This window comes from Protopterus annectens, chromosome 6.part0, assembly GCF_019279795.1.
Source record: "Protopterus annectens isolate FY-2018-M chromosome 6.part0, PAN1.0, whole genome shotgun sequence".
NCBI classification, from domain to species: Eukaryota; Metazoa; Chordata; order Ceratodontiformes; family Protopteridae; genus Protopterus; species Protopterus annectens.
In genome coordinates this window covers 852,852,015-852,879,165 of record NC_056737.1, presented here as the reverse complement: position 1 = coordinate 852,879,165, position 27,151 = coordinate 852,852,015, and the positions used below count along the sequence as shown (strand labels likewise).

General features: G+C 44.4%; 1 protein-coding gene across 1 annotated transcript in view; it reads left to right on the top strand.

The window, feature by feature from the left end:
- The window catches only part of LOC122803905 (serine/threonine-protein kinase MRCK beta-like), a gene marked incomplete in the record, with an annotated part of 2,302,169 nt that overhangs the window by 1,779,919 nt on the left and 495,099 nt on the right, over positions 1-27,151 (top strand). Inside the window, 1 exon segment of the mRNA XM_044073588.1 lies at positions 17,034-17,182. Coding sequence (XP_043929523.1) covers positions 17,034-17,182 — 149 coding nt within the window.

The window sequence follows — 27,151 nt, the reverse complement described above, 5'->3', positions numbered from 1 at the left end:
CCCTCTACTCTCATCCTCTGCTAAAGCAGTATCTTAGAGGGGCCAAAAACTTAAGACCACCCAGTAGAGCTCCAACCCCTACCTGGGACCTCAATGTTGCATTGGAGAATCTCAATCTCCCTCCTTTCGAGCCAGCTGCTACTGCAGAATTAAAATTTCTCTCCAGGAAAACAGCTTTCCTTTTAGCAGTCATTTCAGCTAGAAGGATTTCCGAATTGCAGACTCTTACGGCAGTGGAGCCTTTCATCATTTTTCATGCGGACAGGGTATCTCTCAGGACCAATCCATCCTTCATGCCTAAGGTGGTATCCAGTGTGGCTCTTAATCAGACCATACATTTGCCAACTTTTTTTCCCAATCCACAGAACAAGGGGGAGCAGATTCTGCATTCATTGGATGTACACATACAACTTAGATTTTACTTAAACAGGAAAAAATCTCAAAGTAAATCTGAACAACTGCTGGTGGCATTTGCTACAGGGGCAGAAGGAAAGGCTATTTCAAAGCAAATCATTTCCAAATGGATAAGCCATTGTATTCATTTCTGCTATATGTACCATGGAAAAACTATCCCCCAGGGGATCAGATCCCATTCCACCAGGGCTGTATCTAGTTCTACAGCCTTTCTCAGAGGTGTTCCTACCAGGGACATTCTAGAAGCTGCTACCTGGAGCTCAGTTCATACGTTCACCAAACATTACCATTTACCACTTTTCTCTAAATCCAGAGCTGGCTTTGCCACTGCTGTCCTGCAGGGCTTTATAGCTGGTCCTAATGCTGCATAATTCCCTCCAACCAACCATAGCTTTGGGAATCTACCCAAATGTAATGACTGCAACAGTGAAATACGAAGAACATAGTACAGTTGTGTACACTTACCATAAATGTAGATGTTAGAGTGTATTCACTGTTGCAGTCCTGGTTACCCTCCCTCCAGTCCCCTATTTTTCTTTGGCTATACCTCTACTTTCTTTCACTATGCTTAAAAGCCATTTTGGTGTATTTGCTTTTGGGATTGGGAGTTATATTTTCTGTGTTTTTAATTTTATTTGCTCCCCATTTGGGGGGCACCTGACATCTGGGGCAAGAAAAAGTAATGTAATGGTGTCGGCTGCATGTTTTATACCCCTGACGACCTGACATCATGGAAGAAGGGACAGCAACTGACGCAGGACCCAAGACTTGGTTAATCAGGCCGACTGAGGGCAACCTGCCAGCAGATTACCCAAATGTAATGACTGCAACAGTGAAATACACTCGAACTTCTACATTAATGGTAAGTATACAAAACTGTACTTTAGGGGTCGCCACAGCAGAGCTCCAGTCCGCTAATGATTGGCAGTCTATTTTTACGGTGCCAAGGTGCCAGCCCGACGCCCAACCTTCAATGAAGGCACGCCCATTCACACATGTCTTTCGAACGCCAATCGACCGCGAGGAGGACATGCAGACACCACACAGAAGGCGCTCCAACCATGCAATGTACAATGATATATAATATTTCTTCTTAAGGCTTACACAGTGGCAAACACAACTGTACTAATATTTGACCTCTGTCTAGTGCAGGTAAAGAGATATTAACTGTTGTTTTTATGATATTAATTTATATCATCATATTTTTCACATTCTTCTGAATATCTCACCAAACTGAGTAACGCAGACAGAGTTTGGTGGCCTCATATGAAATATCTCACCTAGATGAATAAAATGCTGCTGTGACAGTATGTGTGTAAGTTGAGTGATTGCTGAGATATTGCATGTTGTTTACAACATATTACAAATATAGTACTTACTGTGTTTACTGTGACTTGTAATAGTCTGTTTAATACCTAGAACCTAAAGAATATTACAACTAGAAAATATTCGGTGTTGAAGGGTTTGCCACTTATACGTCTTTGATAAACACTATGGTTCCAGAGATATGAACATTTGTTTGAAATGTCAGGGCATAATCTGATTCTGTGAAAAGGTGCAGGCTCCACCCATTGGAAGTTACAGTGTAAACTTCCTGAGCTCCATTGGAGTGAATGAGCTAAAGTAAATCCTAGAGGTGGTGACTGGAAAGGGTATCTTATGAAGCGAGAGTTAATGTGGCAATTAAGGTTGAATGCCACCTTACCCCTGGCCTAAACAATCAGGTGTCCTTCAAACCCATTTTAAATGAGAGGGCTGCTTCCATTCAAAGGTAATGACAATGTTAAAATATGGTTTGTTTTATGCACGCACTTGAAATAGGCATTGTTAAAAGATTTATTTTTGTGTATTATATACATTTATTAAATATGTGTATAAAGGAGTGTTTTTAATTTGCATGAATATTTAAGTGCTTTAAGGTCACCTTAGGAAGGATTAAGTTTTTGTTTATAAAGTAATTAATTGGAGGGAGACAGGAAATTGAATGTATATACTGATGTTAGATGTGCTGTTCTATCTGAAGAAGTCTCTATTTATGGGACAAAGCACTTATGAGTTTTGTTTTTTAATAACCACTTATGAGTTTTGTTTTTTAATAAATTATCAGCCTTTATACTCCATTATTAGTAGAGTTTTGGCATTCTTTGGATTGGTTTTGGTTTATCGCTGCTGCACACTATTTTATTTTCGTTCTTGGTAGGATGTTGAATTTAGTTATGCTACTGTACTTCTGAAAATCACTGCAGAACCTATTGGTTTGTGTTGAGGTCAGCATTACAACTGTGGGGCCTGTTTTCTCAATATTTGATTCTTTGATGACCTCCAACTGTAATATTTTCTGTGCTTCTCCTCGAGCTGCAATTATTTGAGACTTTGGTATCTGGTAGGGTTTAAGGTTGACTGTCTATATGATTGATTAAACTAGTTCATAGTTAAGTACTGGGCCATTTTAAGTATTGCCAATTTCCCCTTCATAGATGAGAATTAAACCCTGCACCTTGTGTCTGTGAGGTAAACACCTTAAACATTACACCAGCCCCTAACCCAGAAAGTGATCCCACCACTCCTTTCCATACTGCACTCAGCAGTTCATAAAATATTTCCTCATTATGGAGTAGGAACTCCCTCACTCATTGTTTTTGAAATTAAATAAGGGGTCATCAGCTGCTACCTCAGAAATGGTCAGTGACCCTTTACCCTTGTTATGGTTTCTCTTTCTCAGCTGCCAGGCTAAGGCCATCTGTGCCTCTCTCCATGGCTCAGTGACATTTATTTGGTAAATTTGCTCCTGATGTCTGTTATTGGTTTGTCTAACATAGTAATTTACTTTGCTTATGCTTTATATAACCTCAAACAGTCCTTGCTACTTCACTAGAAATTTAGATGTTCATCGTGTTTCACTGTTGCAGTCATTACACTTGGGTTATCCTGCTGGCAGGCTACCCGCAGTCGGCCTGAATTCCAAAGTCCTGGTCTGGCTTCATTTGCTGTCGCCTCTTCCCTGACATCAGTGCGCCAGGGGTATAAAAGATGCAGCCAACGCCATTTTCTTCAGTCTTTCTTGCCGCACGGTGCCTGAAGCAAAAGAAGTTCGCAAGTGCCGGTTGGCCGACTCCTGAAATTTTCAAAATCGAATTTCAGGTCCGAAGTCTTCATTAAAGCTAAGTACCCTGTTGGGGAAACTTTTTTCTTGCTGCAGACCGATGTCAGAAAAAGTTAACAATTGTATTTCTTGTGCGAAGCAAATAACTCATAAGGATTTTCATTCTTACTGTATTCCTTGCCTAGGCCCTGACCACAACGTTGCTAGTTGTCGGTTTTGTGCTAGATTTAACCAACGCACTTTTAAGCGTCGGTACGATTTTGCTTTTCATTATTTTGGCAGAAGGTTTAACTATATATAGAAGGTTTAACTATATAATACCGTCGGAACAACCGATGACCGGAATTCACAAAAAACGCAAGGATAAAGACAAGGACAAGCATCCGAGGTCCAAAACCGACGACAAAGCCTCTTGTAGGCCAGTTGCCGGTTCGCCGGTGCTCAGTGAGGCACTTTCGCAGCCCCTGACTCCCGCTACCTCAGAGCCACAGGCCGCCTCCAACTCCCACGTGGAGGCAGCTAGGCCTCTGGATACTCAAGGTGTATTGGGCCTTCGGAAATTAATCTCTCAGATGGGTCCGGAGCCGCTGAGGAGGCATCGGCTTCTGAGGGTGTCTTCAGACCTACACAACTTTATATAAAGCCTACTTCAGCATCCAAGACAAAGTCTAAAACAGTTTTAAAGACAAGAAAACCTGTACAGCATTCTCCAGGACAGACTTCTATGCCTAAGAAACAGATGCTCAAAATGGCCGAAGATCTAATTACTTTGATCAGGGGTTCCCATCCCCGTCCTGATAAGAGGCCTAGGCAAGACACTGAATATGATTCCTCTGATCAGGTTTCCATTTCCTCTGATTCCTCTTCTGAACAGGGTTATTCTATTCCTCCCTATGAGGATTCTGATGCTGAAGATTCTATTCCTTCAGCTTCTCCTCCTGAGGACTATTCATTTGGGGAAACCCTGCATACCATGAGGGAGCATTTCCACTGGGAGAGCCAAGATTATTCCAATTCTAAGAAAAGACTCAGAGACTTTCTTTTACTTCCTCAGCACAGACCCCTTGCAATTCCCCCTGTTCTAGACATAATAGATGATGTATTTTCAGAGTCCGGCCTGTCTCCAGACTCTTTACCTCCTGCTCCTGTTAAGCCGGACAGATACTACAGGGCTCCAGACTCCCATAAATTTCTTTACAAAAACCCTGCTGCTGACCCTGAAACTATCTCACAGGGTCCCAAAGGGGGTCAAGGCTGCTTCTGCTAAAAACCCTGTCCCCTCAGATAGAGATTCTAGGGCTTTGGACAGATGGGGGAAAAAAGTTTACACTTCTTCTACCTTGGCTGTAAGGGCTTTATTTAAATTGTCAATTTCATATGCTGCAATATCAGCAATATTTAATGTCTTTGTTAAAACAAAAAATGTTGACAAATTCTGAATGTTCTGAGAACAAAGATTTGCAGGATTTATTGCATGCAGCTGAACAAGTGGGAAAACATACTTTGCAATGTGGCTATGATTTACTGGAGGCCTCATACAGGGCCGCTGTTAAAGTTTCTGTTATTAGAAGGCATGCTTGGTTAAAGGAACAGAATCTGCCTGATCATGTTAAAGCAAAATTATTGGATGCTCCATTACAACATGATACTTTGTTTGGTGTTAAGGCAGAAGAGGTGTTGAAGAAAATGGAGGATAAGGCTAAATCTATGCAGACAGTAAAGGATTTCTTACAGGTACAGCCACCCAGATTTAGCAGGAACTGGCCCTCTAAGAATTGGTCCTTTCCAGTGTCAGACAGACCACAAATAGGCAGATTCAGATGCTCTAGAGGCAGGCAACAGCCCCAGGGCTCATACAGGCCCAAACAATGGGGTGCTTCTACCGCCAAAAGCGGAGAAGACAAATCACAGCCTTATAGAAAACAGTCCCAATGGCTTCCCTCTGCCAATGCCAAGCACTTATTTTTTTGCAGCACCCTTAGGGGGAAATCTAGCACTTTTTTCACAAAACTGGCACAAGATCACCCAGGACAAATGTGTCTTTGTCTCCCAGGGCTAGAGGTTCCACTTTCACACCCTTCCAAAGGCAAAAGGTATGCCAGACCTGCCACACAATCAATGGGCAGAGGCACAAAAACAAGTTTCATCTCTCATGGACATGGGGGCAATTCAGCCAGTGCCACAACAAGAGCAGGGACAAGGATTTTACTCAAGACTTTTCATAGTACCAAGAAAGGACAAAGCCTGGATACCAATTCTGGACCTGTCTATTCTAAATACTTTTCTGGACGTCCCAAAATTCAAAATGTTGACTCTTCAGCAGCTTCTGCCTATGCTGGACAAGAAGGCTTGGCTTGTAACTTTGGACCTCAAAGAGGCATACCTGCATGTCCCAATCAGACAATTTTGCAGAAGATACCTCAGATTCATAGCTGGCTCAATGCACTACCAATTCTCTGTGCTGCCCTTTGGCTTATCTACTACGCCCAGGGTCTTCACAAAATGCCTGGCACCAGTAACTGCATTTTGCAGACAGAGGAATTCAAATATATCCCTACTTGGACGACTGCCTTATTCAAGCAAAGACCAAAGACATTCTACTACAGCATCTGGCATTTGTAAAAAGATTACTAATTTGCCTAGGGTACACAGTAAACGAAAAAAAATCAAAACTAGTACCCTCTCAAGAGATAATATTCCTGGGTGCAAGCATAAATACAACTGCCCAGATGGCTTATCTCACGCCAGACAAACAAAGGCAACTGACTTCTTACTTCAAAAACATGGCAACAAAGACCCAGTTATCTGCAAGAAAAATTCTGCAGGCTCTGGGCTACATGACATCCTGCATTCTACTAATTCCATATGCAAGACTGCATATGAGGAAACTACAATGGTATGTAAAAAGTGTTTAGACTCAACATTGCCACAGCCTGGAAACAGTAATTACTCTCATTCCCTGCCTGCAATAGGAATTTCAGTGGTGGGCACAGGCCTGTCAGCACAACAAGGGACAGCCATTCACCTTACCCACTGCCAGGCAGACACTAACAGCAGATGCATCAGATTATGCCTGGGGGGCGCAAATGGCAGAAAAATGTATTTGGAGCACATGGCCCACAAACCAAATGCATCTTCATATCAATCAAAAAGAGATGCTAACTGTTCAAAATGCCCTGACAGCCTTCAAGGACCTACTCCATCCAGGACAACTACTGTTAAAGACGGACAATACTATAGTCATGTGGTACATAAACAAGCAAGGGGGCACACATTCCTACCCCCTCTGCAGACGAGCCATGACTTTGTGTAACACAGCATTGACTTATCAAGTACATCTGCAAGCACAATTCCTGCCAGGAAAGACAAATACTTTGGAAGACGAACTAAGCAGAAACCTCATGGATCCTCAGGAGTGGAAACTAGATCCACAAATCTTCAACATGATAACAGGGGAATGGGGATGCCCACAAATCTTCAACATGATAACAGGGGAATAGGGATGCCCAGACATAGATCTATTTGCCTCCCCTCACAACTGCCAGCTACAGAGATTCTGCACTCGGACTTAGCACAAGCAAGCATGGAAAGTGGACGCCCTTTCATTCAGCTGGAAAGCCCTTACAGTATATGCCTTCCCTCCTCTGCCTCTCCTCTCCAAGGTACTCCTAAAGGTCAGACAAGAGAAGCCAAAAATGATACTGATTGCCCCAGACTGGCCACGCCAGCACTGGTACCCATTGCTAAAGAGCTTGTCCCAAGGCCCAGCCTGGATATTGCCTCTAATACCTCATTTTCTGACCCAACAGAACAATCAGATCCTGCACAGCCAACGCAGAACCCTAAATCTGGCTGAATGATGGATAATGTAGTCATTCAGAGCACACCTCTCTCTAAAACAGTTATGGATGTTATTTTGGAGGCCAGTAGGCCCAGCACCAGAAAATCTTATGCAGAAAAATGGAAGAGATTCTGTGCTTGGAACCAAGCTCAGGGAATTGACACGCTTGTACCAAATATTCCTCAGATTTTGCAATACCTAACTGAGATGCTGGACAAAGGCCTATCCTTCTCATCAATTAAGATCCATGCCTCTGCCATTTCAGCTCATTACAATACAGACCCACCTATTTTTTCTCATCCATTGCTAGGACAGTTTCTCAGAGGGGCCAAAAACCTTAAAGGAGAGCTCCAATACCTGCATGGGACCTCAATTTTGTCTTGGAAAAACGCACACTGCCTCCTTTTGAGCCAGCCAATACAGCAGAGATAAAATACTTATCATGGAAAACATCTCTTCTCCTAGCAATAACTTCAGCAAGAAGAGTCTCAGAGTTACAAGCACTAATGGCTGTGGAACCTTTTATTATTTTCCATCAGGACAGGGTTTCTCTAAGGACAAACCTGACATTTATGCCTAAGGTAGTGTCCAGTGTGGCTCTTAACCAAACCATACATTTGCCTACCTTTTATCCAAACCCACAGAATAAGGGGGACAGACAGCTACGTTTTTACTTGGACAAAACTAAAGCCTTCAGAAAGACTGAGCAACTCTTAGTGGCATATGCTGCAGGATCGCAAGGAAAAGCCATTTCAAAGCAGACTATTTCAAAATGGATAGGCCAGTGCATTCATTTCTGCTATTCACAACATGGCAAATCAGTGCCCAAGGGCATTAGGCCACATTCTACCAGAGCAGCAGCCACTTCAGCAGCCTTCCTCAGAGGAGTACCAACCAAGGACATTTTGGAGGCTGCCACATGGACTTCAGTGCACACTTTTACAAAGCACTACCATTTACCTCTCTACTCTAAATCCAGAGCAGGCTTCGCCTCTGCAGTTCTGCAGGGCCTCATAGCCACGACAAACTCTATTTAGGCCCAGCCACCCAACCTCAGCTTTGGGATTCAACCCAAGTGTAATGACTGCAACAGTGAAACACGATGAACATAGTACAGTTGTGTACCTACCATAAATGTAGATGTTCGAGTGTATTCACTGTTGCAGTCCAGGTTGCCCTTCCACCATCCCCCTTTTTCTTTGCTGGGACTTATCTGTACATCTCTATTCTATACAACCTATGTGGTGTATTTGCTTGTAGATGAAGGTTATGTGCATGCTTTTTTATGATCATAATACCCTTTTGGGGGCACCTGACATCTGGGGCAAGAAAAACTGAAGAAAATGGCGTCGGATGCATTTTTTATACCCCTGGCGCACTGACGTCAGGGAAGAGGCGACAGCAACCGACGCCAGACCAGGACTTTGGAATTCAGGCCGACTGCGGGTAGCCTGCCAGCAGGATAACCCAAGTGTAATGACTGCAACAGTGAATACACTCTTAACATCTACATTTATGGTAGGTACACAACTGTACTTTTTGGCGAATAGTATCTTTGTAACTACCAAGTTTTCAATCTGAAACTTCTAGCTTCTGGCATCTCTGTAATATAGCCCCAGCTGGTTGCTTGTGACCAGTCCATGTACTCATTATGGTCTTCAGCCTTTTTTGCAAGGAGCTGTAGGGCTGTAATGCCATCTTAAACAGAGATGTTCTTCGTGTTTCACTGTTGCAGTCATCACATTTGGGTTCTCTGCCTGCAGGGAGCCCTCATTCGGCTTGAATACCAGAGTCTTGGGATTTTTGCGTCGGATGCTGTCGCTTCTTCCATGACATCAGGATGGCATGGGTATAAAACATGCAGCCAATGCCATTACATCAGTCTTTCTTGCCATGCAGTGTCTGAAGCAGAAGCAGTTCACAAGTGCCGGTCGGCCGCCTCCTGAAATTTTCGTTTTTTGAGTTTCAGACCCGAAGTCTTCTAAAAGATAAGTACCCCATTGGGGATCCTTTTTTCTTACTATAACCAATGTCAGAAAAAGTTAATTGTCTTGCCTGTGGATAGCAAATACCTCACAGAGATTAAAATTCTTACTGTGTTCTCTCTTTAGGCCCAGACCACGATGTTCCTCACTGTCGGTTTTGTGCCTTGTTAAACGCCCAAACTATTCGTCATCGGGCTATTTTTGTTGCTGAATTCTTTAGCTCTTGTTTTCCGTATTCTGAAATGGATTCGATAAGCCATCCGACTAACTATCTTCTGAAAAAATGTAAGGATAAAGACAGAGACAGACCACATAGGCCCGGTACTCAGTAAGGCGCCTTTGCAGCCCCTGATACCCGCTTCTACAGATTCGCAGGCCTCTGCTGAGACCCTTTCGGAGTCCGGTATGCCGCAAGTTGCTTTTTCTACTATGGAACCTGCGGATGTCTCTACCTTGGATGGGTCCGGAGCCGCTGTGCAGGCACCGGCTTCTGAGGGTGTATTCCAACCTTCTGGTGTTCGCATTAAACCGACATCTTTGTTTTGGACTAAAACTACCGAATTTCTCAGGCCCAGAGTTCGCACTTCGCCTAGAAGACTGACGACCAAAGTGCATGCCCAAGCTCCCATGCCATGGAAACAAATGCTTAGAATGGCTGATGACCTTATAACTTTAATTAGGGGAAGCCAGCCTTCCCCCTCTTTAAGACAAAGGATTGATTTTCCTTCTGATTCTACAGAACGCAAGCCTGATGACTCTGCTCCCTCTGATTACCAGGACATTCCCTTTTCTACCTATGAGGATTCAGATGCAAAGGATTCCATCCCTTCTGCCTCCCCTCCAGATGATTTTTTTTTTTTGGCGAAACCTTGCATACCTTAACAGAGCATTTACATTGGGAATGCCAGGACTACCAAAAAGAGACTCGGAGAATTTTTCGACTTGCCTCAGCACAGGCCTCTAGCCATTCCCCCTGTTCTGGAGATTGTAGATGATGTCTTCTTGGAATCCAGCCTTAATCCTGATACCTTGCCTCCAGCGGCCAGGAAACCTGACAGGTACTACAGAGTACCTGACTCCCACAAGTTTCTCTTTAAGAATCGTACTGCGGATCCAGAGACCATTTCCCAGGAACCTAAAGGCATTAAGGCTACAATAGCCAAAAGCCCTACCCCTTCGGACAGGCACGCTAGGGCTTTAAACAGATGGGCTAAGAAGATATACACCTCTGCTACTCTTGCCATCAGGGCTTTAAATTGCCAGTTTCATATGTTAAAGTATCAGCAACATATTATGGAGCTAATTAAACAGAAAATGATGCTGATTCCTGATTGTGCAGAACATAAAGATTTACACATGTTAATGCATTCTGCTAACCAAGTTGGAAAACATACTTTGCAATGTGGTTTTGATGCCTTAGAAGCATCTTGCAGGGCTGCTGTCACTGGGTCTGTTCTTAAAAGGCATGCTTGGCTTAAGGAACATATCTTGCCAGACTATGTCAAAGCAAAATTACTAGATGCACCACTAAATCTAGAACGCCTGTTTGGCAATAAAGCAGAAGAAGTCCTCAAAAAGGTGGAGGAAAAAGCTAAATCTATGCAAACTGTTAAGTATTTCCTACAGGTACAGCCACCTAGATTCAGTAGGCATTGGCTTCTAAAAACTGGTCCTTTCCAGTCCCTCCCCGATCTTCTCAGTCCTAACCTAGGGGGCTGTATATCACCACGATTACAGTATCAGGGTATGCACAGATCTAAGCAATGGACTGCTCCCACCTCTAAAATGGGGAGTAGAAAGCCAACATCCTATGATAAAATCTCACTATTACTTATCCGTAATTCTTCCAAGCCAAGTACTTGCACCCTTAGGAGTAAAACTTGCCCTACTTGCAAAAAACTGGGAGTACATCACCCAGGACAGATGGGTCTTGAGCATTGTATCCCAGGGATACAGATTGTACTTCTACTCACTGCCAACCCCAAGCGGATGGCCAGACCTCCCTCCTACCAGTGGGCAGAGGCCCAAAAGCAAGTACTTTCTCTTATCAGTATCATGGCTATTCAGCCTGTCCCAGCAAAGCATAGGGGACCAGGTTTTTACTCCATATTGTTTCTGGTACCCCGGAAAGAAAACTCTTGGTGCCCTATCCTGGATCTGTCTATTCTCAACACCTTCCTGGAGATTCCAAGGTTCAAGATGCTTACTCTCCAACAGCTGCTTCCTATGCAAGCCAACGACTCCTGGCTAGCCGCCCTAGACTTAAAAAGAAGCTTATCTGCACATCCCCATAAGGGAATCTTGCAGAATATACCTACGTTTCAGAGCGGGCTCTATGCATTATCAGTTCTCTGCACTTCCCTTTGGCTTATCTACTGCGTCCAGGGTATTCACAAAATGACTAGCTCCAGCCATTGCATTTTGCAGGCAGAGAAAAATTCAAATTTACACATACTTACACGATTGCCTGATTCAGGCAGGCAGTCCGGAATTGCTACTCCAGCACTTGACGTTTGTAAAGAGACATCTAACTTCACTGGGGTACACCATCAACGAAAAGAAATCACATCAGGTACCCAGACAGCAGTTTGTATTCCTAGGAGCAAGATTGAACACAATGTCCCAGGTGGAATTCCTCACTCCAGAAAAACAATTGTATTTGACAAGCTACTTCAATCTACTGGCCACCAAACCCCAGCTGTCTGCAAGAAAAATACTGCAAGCCCTAGAGTTCATGGCCTCTTGCACTCTACTAATTCCATATGCAAGACTGCATATGAGGAAACATCAGTGGTACTTAAAAAGTCTCTGGTGTCAACTTTCTCAGGACCTGGAAACAATGATCCCTGTCTTTCCTTGCCTAAGGGCAGAGTTTCTTTGGTGGGCAGAGGCCTGCTACCACAACAAAGGACTCCCTTTCACTCTACCCCCTGCTGCCCAAACCCTAACAACAGACGCATCAACTATGGATGGGGGGGGGGCTCACATGGCAGGACAAGGTATTCAAGGCAAATGGAGCCCAAAACAAATGCACCTGCTTATCAGTCAAAGGAAATGTTAGCTGTACAGAATGCTCTGACAGCTTTGAAGTACCTTATTCTTCCAGGCAACTATTGATAAAGACAGACAACACCACAGTTATGTGGTACATAAACAAGCGAGGGAACCCATTTCTACCCACTCTGCAGGTTAGCCATGGCTCTGTGGGACACAGCCTTGAGCAACCAAGTGCATCTGCAAACTCAATTCCGGCCAGGCAAACTAAATCCAGTGGCAGATGACTTAAGCAGAAATCTAATGGACCCGCACGAGTGGAAACTGGAACCCAAATCATTCAAGCTGCTGATCCACAGGTGGGGGGGCACCAGAGGCGGACCTCTTCGCTTTCCCTCAGAACTTTCAGTTGAGTAAATATTGCACCAAAACTTCCCACGGCCAAGCATGGAAATTGGATGCTGTGTCCTTTACATGGGAAAACCTCACAATCTATGCCTTTCCCCTTCTGCCCCTCCTCTCGAAGGTTCTACTAAAGACCAAACAGAACGAGCCAAGGACAATCCTGACTGCACCAGACTGGCCACGCCAGCACTGGTACCCACCTTTGCACAGTCTGACAGTACTGCCACCTTGGCACCTGCCTCACACCCCCTCCCTGCTGTCCCAGCAGGGGAGCCAGATTTTGCATCCTCAGTTACAAATCCTGAACCTAACAACCTGGTTCATTCCCTGAACCCTCCGTAAACAGGTGCTGGATGTCATCCACGATGCAAAAAGGCCTACTACTAGAAAATCCTAGTCAGAAAAGTGGAAAAGATACTGTTCTTGGAGCCAGTCTCAAGGAATGGACACAAATGTGACCAGCTTTCCTCATATACTAGATAATTTAACAGAAATGTTCCACAAAGGCCTATCCTTCACTTCAATTAAGATTCATGCCTCAGCCATCTCAGCTCATTATAATACTGAGCCACTCCTCTTCTTTCATCCTCTGGTCAAACAGTTCTTGAGACGAGCCAAAAATATAAGACCCCCCAGGAGAGCTCCCACTCCAGCCTGGGACCTTAACCTTGTACTGGAAAAACTCACACTTCCACCCTTTGAGCCTGCTGCTTCAGCAGAGTTAAAATACCTCTCCTGGAACTTCTCGCCATCACTTCAGCAAGAAGAGTGTCTGAATTGCAGGCCCTTATGGCCGTGGAACCCTTCATTATCTTCCATGTGGACAGGATTCCCTCAGGACTAACCCATCATTTATGCCAAAGGTGGTGTCTAGTGTGGCTTTAAATCAATCCATTCATTTGCCAACCTTTATCCCTAATCCTCACAAAATGACTAGGAAAGGATCCTGCACTCCTTGGACGTGCACAGGCAGCTTAGGTTCTATCTGGACAGAACTAAACCTTTCTGGAAGTCTGACGAGCTGCTAGTCAGTTTTGCTACAGGGGCAGAGGGCAAACCATTTCTACATGGATAGCACACTTCATCCATTTCTGCTGCAAACTTCATGGGAAACATGCCCCACAGGGTATCAGAACACATTCCACTAGGGCTACGTCAACCTCTACAGCTTTTCGCAGGGAAGTCCCTACCAGGGACATCCTGGAAGCTGCAACCTGGAGCTTGGTACACACCTTTACCAAGCATTACCACTTACCTATCTTTCTAAATCCAGAGCTGGATTTTCTACAGCAGTCTTGCAGGGCCTGCTTGACAGCCCTAATGCTTCTTGACTGCCTCCACCCATCTTCAGCTTTGGGAATCAACCCAAATGTGATGACTGCAACAGAGAAACGCGAACAACATAGTACAATTGTGTACACTTACCATAAATGTAGATGTTCAAGTGTATTCACTGTTGCAGTCCTGATTACCCTCCCTCCAGCCCCCTGACTTCTCTTTACTTCTACCTATCCTTTTTGTTTGGCATACCTTATATCATTGGTATTTGCTTTTTGCTAGGGGTTTTCCACACCATGTAATTGCCTCCTATTTAGTGGGGCTCCTGACATCTGGGGAAAGAAAAAACGATGTAATGGTGTCTGCTGCATGTTTTATACCCTTGACATCCTAACGTCATGGAAGAAGCGACAGTATCCAACACAGAAATCCCAAGAGTCTGGTATTCAGGCCGACTGAGGGCTACATGCAGGCAGATAACCCAAATGTGATGACTGCAATAGTGAATACACTCAAACATCTACATTTATAGTAAGTGTACACAACTGTACTTTTCCTCCTCTTCCCATGTCTTCTGAACTCTGTCTAATAGTCCTTTATGGTGTCTCCCGTCATCTAGGTCAAAGAGCCTGAACCAGGCTTGGGGAACCTCACAGATGGCAAGCAAGAGATACAGAAATAGTTGACCCTATTTTTTTAAATCTGCTTATAATACTTTCCTTAATATTTTCTTCAGTGTCCTATTAAATCATTGCACCATGCTGCCAGTGTGTGGATGGTAGACAGATGTTCTAAAGAATTCTGGGATCTGTGCCCACCCTAGAGAACAATTAAACTAACTTCCTCTCTGAAGCCTTAGAATTACCCTTCCAAAAAGGGATGGCTTTCAGGTTATGTTATAGCATAATCCATTGTAATCAGAATATATTGGTAGCCATTACTGGACTTGACCAAAGGACCCACAATATCTATAATGGACATAAGTGTCAGTGGGCTCTTAAAACCAGGATTTGAAATTGCCTTTTGGCACTTGGGGAGTTTTCAACAAAAGCTGTTTCCTTCATGATCCCCTACAGTCTGGCTGAAACCTGGACTTCAGTTTTGTCCATACCCAGCTGTTTCCTCCACAGTGTGGCTATGTGCCAGTGTCATCACCAGCTCTCTAAAGGGCTTAGGTACAAGCAGTTGTCATACCATTTGTAGATCAGTGTGTTTGTGGATATGTACATTTAAGAAGTTTTCCAAGGGCTTGCACACGTGTATAAATACTAAGCACATGCAAGACTGCCATTTTGTAGTAAAGTGTTGAGATGTAAGCATGTATGTATGCAAGGTCTGTCTGTTAGCCGGTTTGTTTGCATTTTATGATGCTGCTATCCATCCTGATGTATTTCTATGTATTAAAGCATCTAAACGAAATACTTCGCCTGCTTGTCATCTATGTTAGAGAAAAACAAGCAACACCGTTCCTTGGTCACCCTGTGTAGTAAATTGTTTTGAAGCTTAAAATTGGGTTATGGGTAAGGAGGAGGATGTGTCCATCATGGATGTGTTCTCCCGGTTTCTTCTCAGAGTCATCCCATTGGACCTTCTTAAAGTTCAGTTTGCTCACTCACAGATCAGACAGCTCAAGGTTCTGCTCTCTGATAACCTATTATGAGGTAGAGGGCTGTACTTTTCTGTCTTGCAAAAACTGGCATAATCATCTCAGTATACCTGTGTTCTTCCAAGAATAACTCCGTGTAACACCATGTACAGGGCTGTTTCTCCTACATATTCATCCATGGCTTTACTCCCTGAGGATTAATCAGCATTATTCCTGGGCCACACACCTACATTTATTATTATAATTTTGAAGTAGTTTTTTTAGCTCATCAATGCTGTCAACACTGTGACTCAGTCTGGCTGCCTTCTTATGGGTAAACTTAATCTGGTAAACATCCCACGGTTCATCCATTTTAAGTTTGTCCTCAAGCAGGTGGGTTCATTAGTGGCATTCCATTCTTTGCTGTTGTATCCATGGATTGCAGGCTTCATACCTCCCAGACAAGGACCATTTACATAAAGTAAGGAGAAATGCTTTAGAACTCCACTGCTAACCTTATTTTAGGCTATCAGTAGTTAATCAGGCTCTTCCACACTGATCTCTAGAAGATTATGATCAGACAGAGGAATATTCCATTACCAGTCAGATTTCTTAAATTCCTTTGATTGACTGCCTTAGAACAAATTATTGTTTAGAGGGGGAGCTGTGCTGTAAAGTGGACAAGGTTGTGGTTTTTCCATCACCCTAGATGTTAGACTTCCCTAAAACTGAACAGTTTGGCAACATCAACAGTGAGCTGGTGAAGAAGTCTGTAAACTCTTTTAGTGATAATTTTAATTCACATTAAAAGCCTGTTTAATTTTCAGGGGCCATATTTATAATTCTTAGAGTAATGGAAATCCTTAAATAGCAGTCGTGTATGTGAGAATGTAACTGAACTATACCAAGTTAGAGAATGCAGTACATCAGAGTAATTTGCCCACTGAGACATGCTATAATCACAGATTTAATAAATGTAGTTAAGACTGAAGAGGTGGGAAGCACAGACACACTAAAAAAATACTTAAAAGGTGTAACGGTAACTTTCAGAATTCACTGTTTTTATTCTGCATCGCTGTTTATTTTTCAAAGTGTTGGTACATTTTGGAGGGTTCCAGATGGGGGCTTTAGTAAGCATGCCTTTTTGGGATTTTAAAAGATAAAATAGCCAAAAATGTGGAATATGAGTGTGTTGTCCAAGCTTTGCAGTCCGGGTTTCACTTAACAGCTTTGGGTAAAAAGATGACTTTACATCCTGATTATTAATAAACAGTTCCAGTTTATACACCTTGTTCACAGCATTTTATTTTTTCTATCAAGTGTTTAGTTTGTCGTTGGCTATATTTGATTATTTATAACCTGATTATTTAACAGGGAACTGACAGAGCTTTCCTAGCCATTATTAAGTTAGTGCTGTCTGCTTCATAGGACCCACTATGGAAGGTGCGACGTAGTCAGAAGCTGGATATGTCAGCCAGATTGGAATTGCAGTCAGCACTGGATGCAGAAATACGAGCAAAGCAGCTAGTCCAAGAAGAGCTAAGGAAAGTAAAAGCTGCAAACCTGTCTTTGGAAAGGTATGGAAAAACAACATTGAAAAACTGTCTTATAAGCAACTTGCATATATATGTATCTGATGTCCTTTTCATTCATTCCTCAACTGATGGGTTCAGATCTGAGACTCTGATCCGACTCAGCCACTTCTGATAGATGATCGGATCCAAAGCTCAAGAGCTCCTTCCTTTACCCATAACACCCCGCCAACCTAACATACCCCATATTTCGTTTACTGCCATTCATCTTCAGACTCTGATCCTATTGTTCTTGAGCTTTGAAGATGTTCTTCGTTCCCCATTGCTGCAGTCCTTACTATTGGGTATAGTCCGCGTCCAGTCGGCCCGAATACCAGAGTATAAGGCTGACGTCGGTCAGGGCGCATTAGACTGACGTCAGTACGTCAGGGTACTAATGCGCATGACCGACGTCATATCCTCAGTCTTTTTTGCCGCATGGTCCGATGCAGAAGCAGTTTTGCGAGTGCAGGTTGGCGTTCTGAAATATTTCCGAAACCGGAGTTTCAGACCGAAACAGAGTTGGCTAAGTACCCGTTGGGAACATTTTGTTTTTTCTTGCCTCAGTATTTAACCGGATGTCAGAAAAGTGAATAACTGTATTTCTTGTGGGAAACAGATACCTCATAGGGATTACCATACCTTGTGTATACCTTGTTTAGGGCCTGAGCACGGCGTTGTTGGTTGCGCTCTTGTGCTAGGTTTAACAAACGCACTATTAAGAGGAGGTTAGACTGTGCCAGGTTAGTGTTTGGGAAGCGTTGCAATTATAAAATGCCGTCGGATGCTCCGGCCGCTTCGTTAAGCGCAAGGACAAAACAGCGAAGCCTAGGGTTGATGAACCGGCAGTCCCGGACGTCGGTTCTTTAGAAACTCAGTGGAGCCAGACGTTTTGCCAGGAGTTTCCATGGAGTCTCAGACAGAAAGTTTACTGTTACAGGATGTGCCTTCTCAGGAGGTAGGCCAGGCTGAGGGGCTTCTCAGGTAACTGTTCTTCCCTCTCTTCCCAAGGTAGTTAGAGCCTCTCCTTCTGTTGCCAAAACTTCTTTGAGAGGTAGGCCTAGTTCAGCTTCAGTGGGGGCTTCTCCTAGCATTTCGGGTTCTGTACCTAAGAAACATATGCTTAAAATGGCAGAAGATCTGATTACTATGATTAGAGGTTCTATGCCCCCGCCTGATAAGAGGCCTAGGGTGGAACCGGAGTTTGATAGTTTTGAACAGTGTTCAGAGGCTTCAGAGTCTTCTGCAGAAGACTTGCAGGAGTATCCTACTTATTCTGATTCTGATGTGGATGATTCCACTCCTACAGCTTCTCCTCCTGAGGATTTCTCATTTTCAGAGACTCTGCATTCCATGAGGGAGCACTTTAAATGGGAAGGCCAGGATTACTCTGATTCAGGAAAAGGCTTAGGGAATTCTTGTTTTACCCCAGCATAGGCCCTTAGCTATTCCTCCTGTGTTGAATGTGGTGGAAGATGTTTTGCAGAGGCTTCACTGAACCCTGACTCTTTGCCTCCTGCTCCTGTTAAGCCTGATAGGTATTATAGGGTGCCCGAAGCTCATAAGTATTTGTTTAAGAGTCCAAGGGCGGACCCAGTAACTATTTCTCAAGGGCCTAAAGGTGTTAAGGCCTCTGTGGTTAAAAATCCTGTTCCCACTGATAAAGAGGCAAGGGCTTTGGATAGGTGGGGAAAGAAAATGTATACTTCTTCCACTCTAGCCATGAGAGCGTTGAATTGTCAGTTTCACATGCTAAAATATCAGAATTATCTCCTTTCACAATTAAAATCTAAGGTGGATGCTTTGGCGGAAGGTATTGAGTGTAAAGAGTTGCTGGATTTGGTTCATGTGTCTGAACAAGTGGGTAAGCATTCTTTGCAATGTGGTTTTGATGCTGTACAGGCCTCCTCGAGGGTGGCTGCTACTAGTTCTGTTCTTCGCAGGCATGCCTGGTTGAAGGATCAGAATTTAGCTGAGCATGTTAAGACAAGGATTTTGGATGCTCCTTTACAGTCTGATGTGTTGTTTGGATCGCCTGTGGAAGCAGTTTTAAAGAAAATGGAAGACAAAGCTAAGTCTATGCAAACTGTTAAAGATTTTTGCAGGTGCAGCCACCAAGTTTAGTAGAAATTGGCCTGCTAAGGGGTGGACATATCCTGCTTATGATTCCCAGTCTAGGGGTAGGTCTAGGCGTGGTAGGGGCAGGGCTCAAGGTTCTTTTAGGCCTAGAACAGGGAGTTCACCTGCTCAGACTTCTGGTGAGGGCAGGGGTCAGTCCTTTCGTAAACAGACCCAATGACCTGTCTTTTCAGCTGCCAGTAGATTCTCGTCTGGCAGCTCCTTTGGGAGGAAGACTGTCTCTTTTCAAAGAAAATTGGGATTTAATTACTCAAGACAAATGGGTGTTGGATATCATTCACCACGGTTACAGATTTTATTTCCATACAATGCCCCTTTCAAAGGCATGCCAGGCGTTCCTCCTCCACAAAGAAAGGAGGCTCACAAGCAAGTTTCTCAGTTACTCGGATGGGGCCATTCAGCCAGTCCCTGTATCAGAAAGGGGCCTAGGATTTTATTCTCGCCTGTTCCTAGTACCAAAGAAGGGGAACACGTGGAGACCAATTTTGGATTTATCTCTCCTCAACACTTTTCTGGACATTCCCAAGTTCAAGATGTTGGCGTTACAACAGCTTTTACCTCTGCTGGGCAAAGATCACTGGATGGTAACTTTAGATCTCAAGGAAGCTTACCTTCATGTGCCTATAAGACTAAGTTGCAGGAAGTATCTGCGGTTTCGAGCTGGAAATTCTCATTATCAGTTCTCTGCATTGCCCTTTGGCTTATCTACTGCCCAGAGTATTCACAAAGGTTCTGGCTCCAGTGATAGCTTACTTCAGGCTTCAAGAAATTCAAATCTATCCTTACTTGGGCGACTGCCTGATTCTGGCTCAAGAAAAGGAAGACCTCCTACAGCATCTGGAATATGTTATAGCAGTGCTAAGATGCCTAGGGTATTCTGTGAGCGAAATAAAGTCTAGTCTAGTACCCTCTCAAGACATGTGCTTTCTGGGTGTGAGACTGAATACAGCAGCCCAGATGGCCTTTTAACCCCGGACAAACAAAAGAGTCTGTCACTTTACTTCCATCAACTATCTCATCAGTCCGTGCTGACTGCAAGGACAGTCCTTCAAGCATTAGGGTTCATGGCATCTTGTATTCTGGTGCTTCCCAATGCCAAACTGCATATGAGGAAGCTACAATGGTATCTCAAAAATGTATGGACACAGCACTGCCAGGATTTGGACACTGTCATTCAAATAATACCTTGCCTTCAAAAAGAATTTTTATGGTAGGCTCAGGAATGTCACCTAAACAAGGGACTCTCTGTGACCCGGCCAGAGGCGAGTCAGATTTTAACGACAGATGCCTCGGACATTGCTTGGGAGCTCATCTAAATGGAAAGTGGATACAAGACAAGTGGCCTGCCAGACTACAGCATCTACATATCAACATGAAGGAGATGTTAGCAGTCCAGTTTGCATTAATGGCTTTCAAGGAGTTACTTCTTCCAGGGCAGGTGTTGATTCTAACAGACAACACAACTGTCATGTGGTACATCAACAAACAAGGGGGAACACATTCTTATCCTCTATGCAGGCAAGCAATGATTTTATGGGAGACTGCGCTAAGCTTGCAACTAACTCTTCAGGCAAGGTTTCTGCCAGGAGCACAGAACTCCTTAGCAGATGTGTTAAGCAGACAAATCATGGATCCCCACGAGTGGAAACTGGATCTTCATGTATTTCAAAATTGACAGTGTCATGCGTGACTCCAGACATAGATCTGTTCGCTTCTCCTCTAAACCACCAGCTGCCACAGTATTGCACAAAGGGGTTTCATCACACAGCTTGGAAAGTGGATGCTCTGTCTTTCAGTTGGAAAAACCTTCATGTGTATGCCTTTCCTCCTCTGCCTCTTCTTCCAAAGGTACTATTAAAGGTCAGACAAGACAGGCCAAGGATGATTTTGATAGCTCCAGATTGGCCTCGGCAACACTGGTACCCACTACTACGGAGTCTGGTAAGGAAGCCTCCATGGCCTTTACCTCTGATTCCTCATCTGTTATCTCAGAAGGATGGTCATCTGCTCAATGTCAAGCTTCACTCTCTTCATCTAACAGCCTGGCATATTCTGTGTTGAAACACAGCAGGTCTCAACTTCCTCAACAAGTTTTAAATGTGATTATGGAAGCTAGACGACCTAGTACAAGGAAAGTGTACGCAGAAAAATGGAAGAGATTTTTATTTTGGAGTACAGCAAAGAATTTGCAGGTTTCTGAGCCTAATTTGAGTGTGGCTCTTCAATATCTTACTGAGTTATTGGACAAAGGTTTGTCCTTCTCTTCCATTAAGATTCATGCTGCAGCAATTTCAGCTCACTATGATTGTGACCCACCATTGTTTTCGCACCCTTTGTTCAAGCAGTTTCTTAGAGGGCAAAGAATATAAGACCCCACGTAGAGCTCCTACTCCTGCTTGGGATCTCAATTTTGTGTTGGAAAAACTTACTCTACAACCTTTTGAGCCTGCGGCTACTGCTGAATTGAAATACTTGTCATGGAAGACTGCTTTTCTGTTGGCTATTACTTCTGCAAGAAGGGTGTCTGAGTTGCAGGCCCTTATGGCAGTAGAGCCATTTTGATTTTCCATAAGGATAGGGTATCATTACGTACTAATCCTTCCTTTATGCCTAAGGTGGTTTCTAGTGTGGCTTTAAACCAAACTATTCATTTGCCTACTTTTTATGCAGACCCCCAAAATAAAGGGGAAAAGATTTTGCACACTTTAGATGTACACAGGCAATTGCGTTATTATTTAAGCAGGACTAAGGATTTCAGGCAGTCTCAGCAGTTGTTTGTTTCTTTTGCTTTGAGTTCACAGGGCAAGCCTGTGTCAAAACAAACTATTTCTAGGTGGATTGGCTTTTGCATTGCATTTTGTTATTCCCATCATGGCAAGGAGATTCCAGCTGGGATTAGGCCTCATTCCACTAGGGCTACTGCCACTTCAACAGCATTTCTAAGGGGTGGCAACTAAGGATATTTTGGAAGCAGCTACTTGGAGTTCAGTGCATACTTTCTCTAAGCATTATCACCTTCCTATCTACTCTAAGTCTAGGGCTGGTTTTGCCACAGCTGTTTTGCAAGGCATGTTGTCAGCTCCTGCTTCTTTATGATTTGCCAGCCTCCCTTACCTCTGCTTTGGGATTCTACCCAATAGTAGGACTGCAGCAATGGGGAGCGAAGAACATAGTACAGTTTTGTACCTACCATAAATGTAGATGTTCGAGGATCCCCATTGCTGCAGTCCAATTACCCTCCCTCCTTCCCTCTGTGTTTGGGGTGGTTGTGTAGGTGAGGTTACATGCTTATATTTTTGTATATATTCTTGTATATATTGTACATATTTTTGGTGCAGGTGTTTTGGGCCTTGTCTTTTTAGGGTCTTCTGACATCTGGGGCAAGAAAAGACTGAGGATATGACGTCGGTCATGCGCATTAGTACCCTGACGTACTGACGTCAGTCTAATGCGCCCTGACCGACGTCAGCCTTATACTCTGGTATTCGGGCCGACTGGACGCGGACTATACCCAATAGTAAGGACTGCAGCAATGGGGATCCTCGAACATCTACATTTATGGTAGGTACAAAACTGTACTTTTTGTTTAACCATTTGTAGTTTTTGTCTTAGATTTCTTATGTTATATTTCTAATTCTCCTACCTCTCACCTTTAGTCCTTTTAACTGGATTTCTCTATTCTTTTCCGTTCAGTTTCTCAGTACTTACTTGAAGTACCATTGTTGGTACTTTTTGCCTTGTGTCTGCTCATTTGAGTACTTCTTTTCTACCATTGTTGGTAGTTTCTTTCCTTTGCTAACTTTTTTCCCTTTTCCTTCACAAAAAAAAAGCTTTCCTATCTTTAGTATTTTTAGACAGCAATGGCTGACAAGCCAGCTGGATTTAAAAAGGGCGCTACCTGTGGGCATAAGCTTCCTAACTCAGATGCCCCCACTGAATGCTTATACTGTTTAGGCCCTGCACACTTGGATGTGGATTGTTCAGTCTGTTGTGGATTTCACTCCAGAGACTTGACTGATCAGAGCAATAAATTATTGAGAGGCCTTCTTCCTTCGTACTCTACTTCTTCAGTTGCTGGGGCTCAAACCCCTGGCCAAAAATCTGACGGGTAAGTCGGAGGCTGCTACCAGGGAAACTGAGTCCTGTAAGAGGTCTCTAGACTGTTCTTCCTCATCAACTTCTTCATCGGAGCCTCTTCCTAAGATACATAAGAAGTTTATTTATTTATTATTTATTTTATTTTACATTTGTTGACTGGGCTAGTCTAGCTGGATACATGTCCTTTTTCAGTAGAGGCCCAGGGAGAAAAGCTCCAGAAGAAAAGAAGGTACATATATACAAGAAGTTGTATCTGACTGTTTGAAAACCTAGATCTCCTCAGATACGTACTTCTCCATTCCTACCAGATCCAGTTTCTTCACGGCTCCCTTCTCTTTCCCTGGAGGGATCTCCACATAAGTGCTCCAGGCCTCCATCCACCACATCATCTCTTAGATCTTCCTGAAGCTTAACGGATGTCGATGTGGATAGGATGTTGGGGAAGTTTCTCAGAGCGCAGATCCAGATGGGGGTACTCCTAGCTCCGACTCCCACCAGATCTGCGAGCCATCCTTTGTGCACTTCCCCTTTGGTATCTCCTCCTCTGATCTAACCCACTGTATGAGCCGTTGATTCCGAGACCTCTGGGGTTGACTTCATTAGATCCAAAGTCCAGCTGTTCTTTGCCTGCGGTGATTTCACCGAGTCAACCTACTCTGAGCCTTTCAGCACTGGAAGACTTTTACAGCCAGTGTCAGCACTGGATCGAGGGGGGGGGGGCTGGAATCAACTCCAAAGCTTTTGGCGCCATCTCTTCTCCTTGGACCTTCTGCATTAGACAGCTCAGATCGGACTCCTTTCTCGAGTGGAGTGCTGGTGAGGTCGCAGGAGCCGATGATTTGAGAACATCCATCTTCTGCCTTTGAGGTTGTGGAGAAGACTTTCTCGCTGTCTAGAGTAGGGGCACCCCTGCTGCCCTCAGATTAGACCACTTTGCCTCACCTGGTCCTATGTGCTGAGCCTCATCCAGCCATTCCAGTGGGACAGCCAGCCCTAGCTAATCTCCATTCAGACCATCAGGACAATCATCTCTTCTGATACTTCCCCAGAACACCTTACTGGGGAAGTCTTTTAGAAGAGAGGAGGCACCTAGTTTCCCCTCAGGAATCTGTCACAGAGGACACCGATTTTGATGAGGTAAGGGGTCCCCTCAGATCTCCACCTGAAGATGTTTCCTTAGGAGACATCCTGGAGATGTCCTTCAAGGATGCATCTGCAGTCATCACATATGGGTTGTCCTGCCTCAGGCAGCCCTTCGGTCGGCCGGATTCCAAAGTCTGGGTCCGGTGTCGGCTGATGTCGCCTCTCCCGGCGTCAGAGCCTGGGGTATAAAAGCGTCAGCCGACGCCATCTTCCCCAGTCTTTCTTGCCGCGTGGTGCCCGAAGCAGAAGCAGTTCGCAAGTGCCGGTCGGCCAGCTCCTGTAATTCAGCTACCGAAGACTTCAAAAGCTAAGTGCCCCGTTGGGGACTCTTTCTTGCCTCAGCCGATGTCAGATAAAGTTAATAATTGCTTAACTTGTGGGAAACAAATACCTCATAAGGATTTCCACTGTTCAGCCTGTGCTTCCTTCAACCGACGCACTCTTAGACGTCGGGCGGAGTTTGCAGAGGAATTTTTTGGGGCTAGTTTTTCATACAATATGCTGTCGGAGACTCCGACTTCACATTTAACAAAGAAACGGAAGGACAAGGACCGACACATGCGGGCCGCGGTTTCGGCTGAAACCACGGCCAGGCCTACCGTGAGTGTCTCGGCTGAAACAGAGTCCTTGGTACTTCCGACCCCCGAAACCGCTCAACTGACAACCTCGGCCCCGGAGGCCCATGCTGAGTCGGTTATTGAATTTCCTTCAGAAACTGGTATCTTGGAAAGTTCCGACACCATTCCTCTAGACAAAACTACACCAGCACGTGGTGCAGCTAGGCCTCCTGCATCCATGTCCATAAAGGCTTTCACCAGGGCTAAAGCTGCTAAACATCCAAAAGCTATGCCTCCCAGGGTTATTCCTCAGGGACCCTCTACCAGTTCACAGATTCTAACTTTAGCAGAGGACCTTATCTCCTTAATTAGGGGCACTCAACCCCCTCTAGACAAAAGGCCCAGGGTTGAGCCCTCTGATCCCCACTCCTCAGAGGAGGCCACTGATGGCTCTGCTCTCTCGGACTACCAGGAGGAGGCTTTTTCGGCCTACGAGGATTCTGATGCGGCGGAATCAATCCCCTCGGCCTCCCCTCCTGAAGAACTATTCTTCGGGGAGACCCTTCACACTATGAGAGAGCATTTCAAATGGCAGGGCCAGGAATTCTCTGTTTCCAGGAAAAGATTAAGAACTTTTCTGCATTTACCTCAGCATAGACCTTTGGCTATTCCTCCTGTTTTGACTGTCATTGATGATGTGTACTCTGAGTCTAGCATAACCCCTGACACTCTTCCTCCGGCCCCTGCCAAACCCGATAGGTACTACAGGGTCCCGGACTCGCATCTTTTTCTTTACAAGGCCCACTCTGCTGATCCAGAAACTATCTCCCAGGGCCCTAAAGGGGTTACAGCTTCCACTACTAAGAATCCACTCCCCTCTGAAAGGGAGTCCAGGGCTTTAGAGAGATGGGGTAAAAAAGTGTATACTTCTGCTACTCTTTCTATGAGGGCATTAAATTGTCAATTTCATATGATACAGTACCAAGAGTATTTGTTAGATGAATTGCATAAGAAGCTGTCTTCACCTGAACCCCTAGATCGCAAATCACTTCAGGTCTGGTACATAACTCCCAGCAGGTTAGCAACCATTTCTTACAGTGTGGTTATGATGCATTGGAAGCTTCATGTAGGTCAGCTATGACAGGTGTAGTCATACGTAGGCATGCTTGGCTGAAGGAACAATCTCTGCCAGACCACGTCAAAGCTAAGCTTCTGGATGCTCCACTGGAAAAGCAAAAGTTATTTGGCTCCACTGCTCAGGAGGTCTTAAAGAAATTTGAGGAAAAGGCAAAATCTGTACAAACAGTCAAAGATTTTCTACAAGTCCAACCACCAAGATTCAGCAGAAATTGGCCTACCAAGAATTGGTCCTTTCCGTACACAGAAAGATTTCAGAGAGGCAAGAACAGGCATGCCAGAGGTAGAGGGCAAGCTAGAGGCTCCTACTGAGGACGTCAATGGCAGCCTCCCAACCAGAGAGGTAGTGCAGGACCTTCAACTGCTGCACAAGGACGGACTCAATGACTTTGCTTTGACTCCGCCAACCAGGGCTCAGTTAGAAGCACCTTTGGGCGGAAAGCTTTCCTTATTCTCAGAAAATTGGTACAGTATTACAAGAGGCAAATGGACACTGCAAATAATAGACAAAGGATACAGGTTCCATTTTCACACATTGCCAAAAAGAAAAGGCATGCCAGACCTGCCATCAAATCAAAGGGCAGAGGCTTTGAAACAAATCTCCAGCTTAATGCAAATGAAAGCTATAGAAAAGGTTCCTCTTTCAGAACAAGGCCAAGGATTTTACCCCAGACTATTCCTTGTTCCAAGAAAGGAAAATCAATGGAGGCCTATTCTCGACTTGTCCGCACTGAATACTTATCTCATTGTGCCAAAATTCAAAATGCTGACTCTACAGCAACTCCTTCCCATGCTGGGCAAGGGGTCTTGGCTGGTGACTCTAGACCTCAAGGAGGCATACCTGCATGTCCCTATCAGACAAAGTTGCAGAAGACACCTCATATTTCTTGCAGGTTCAGAG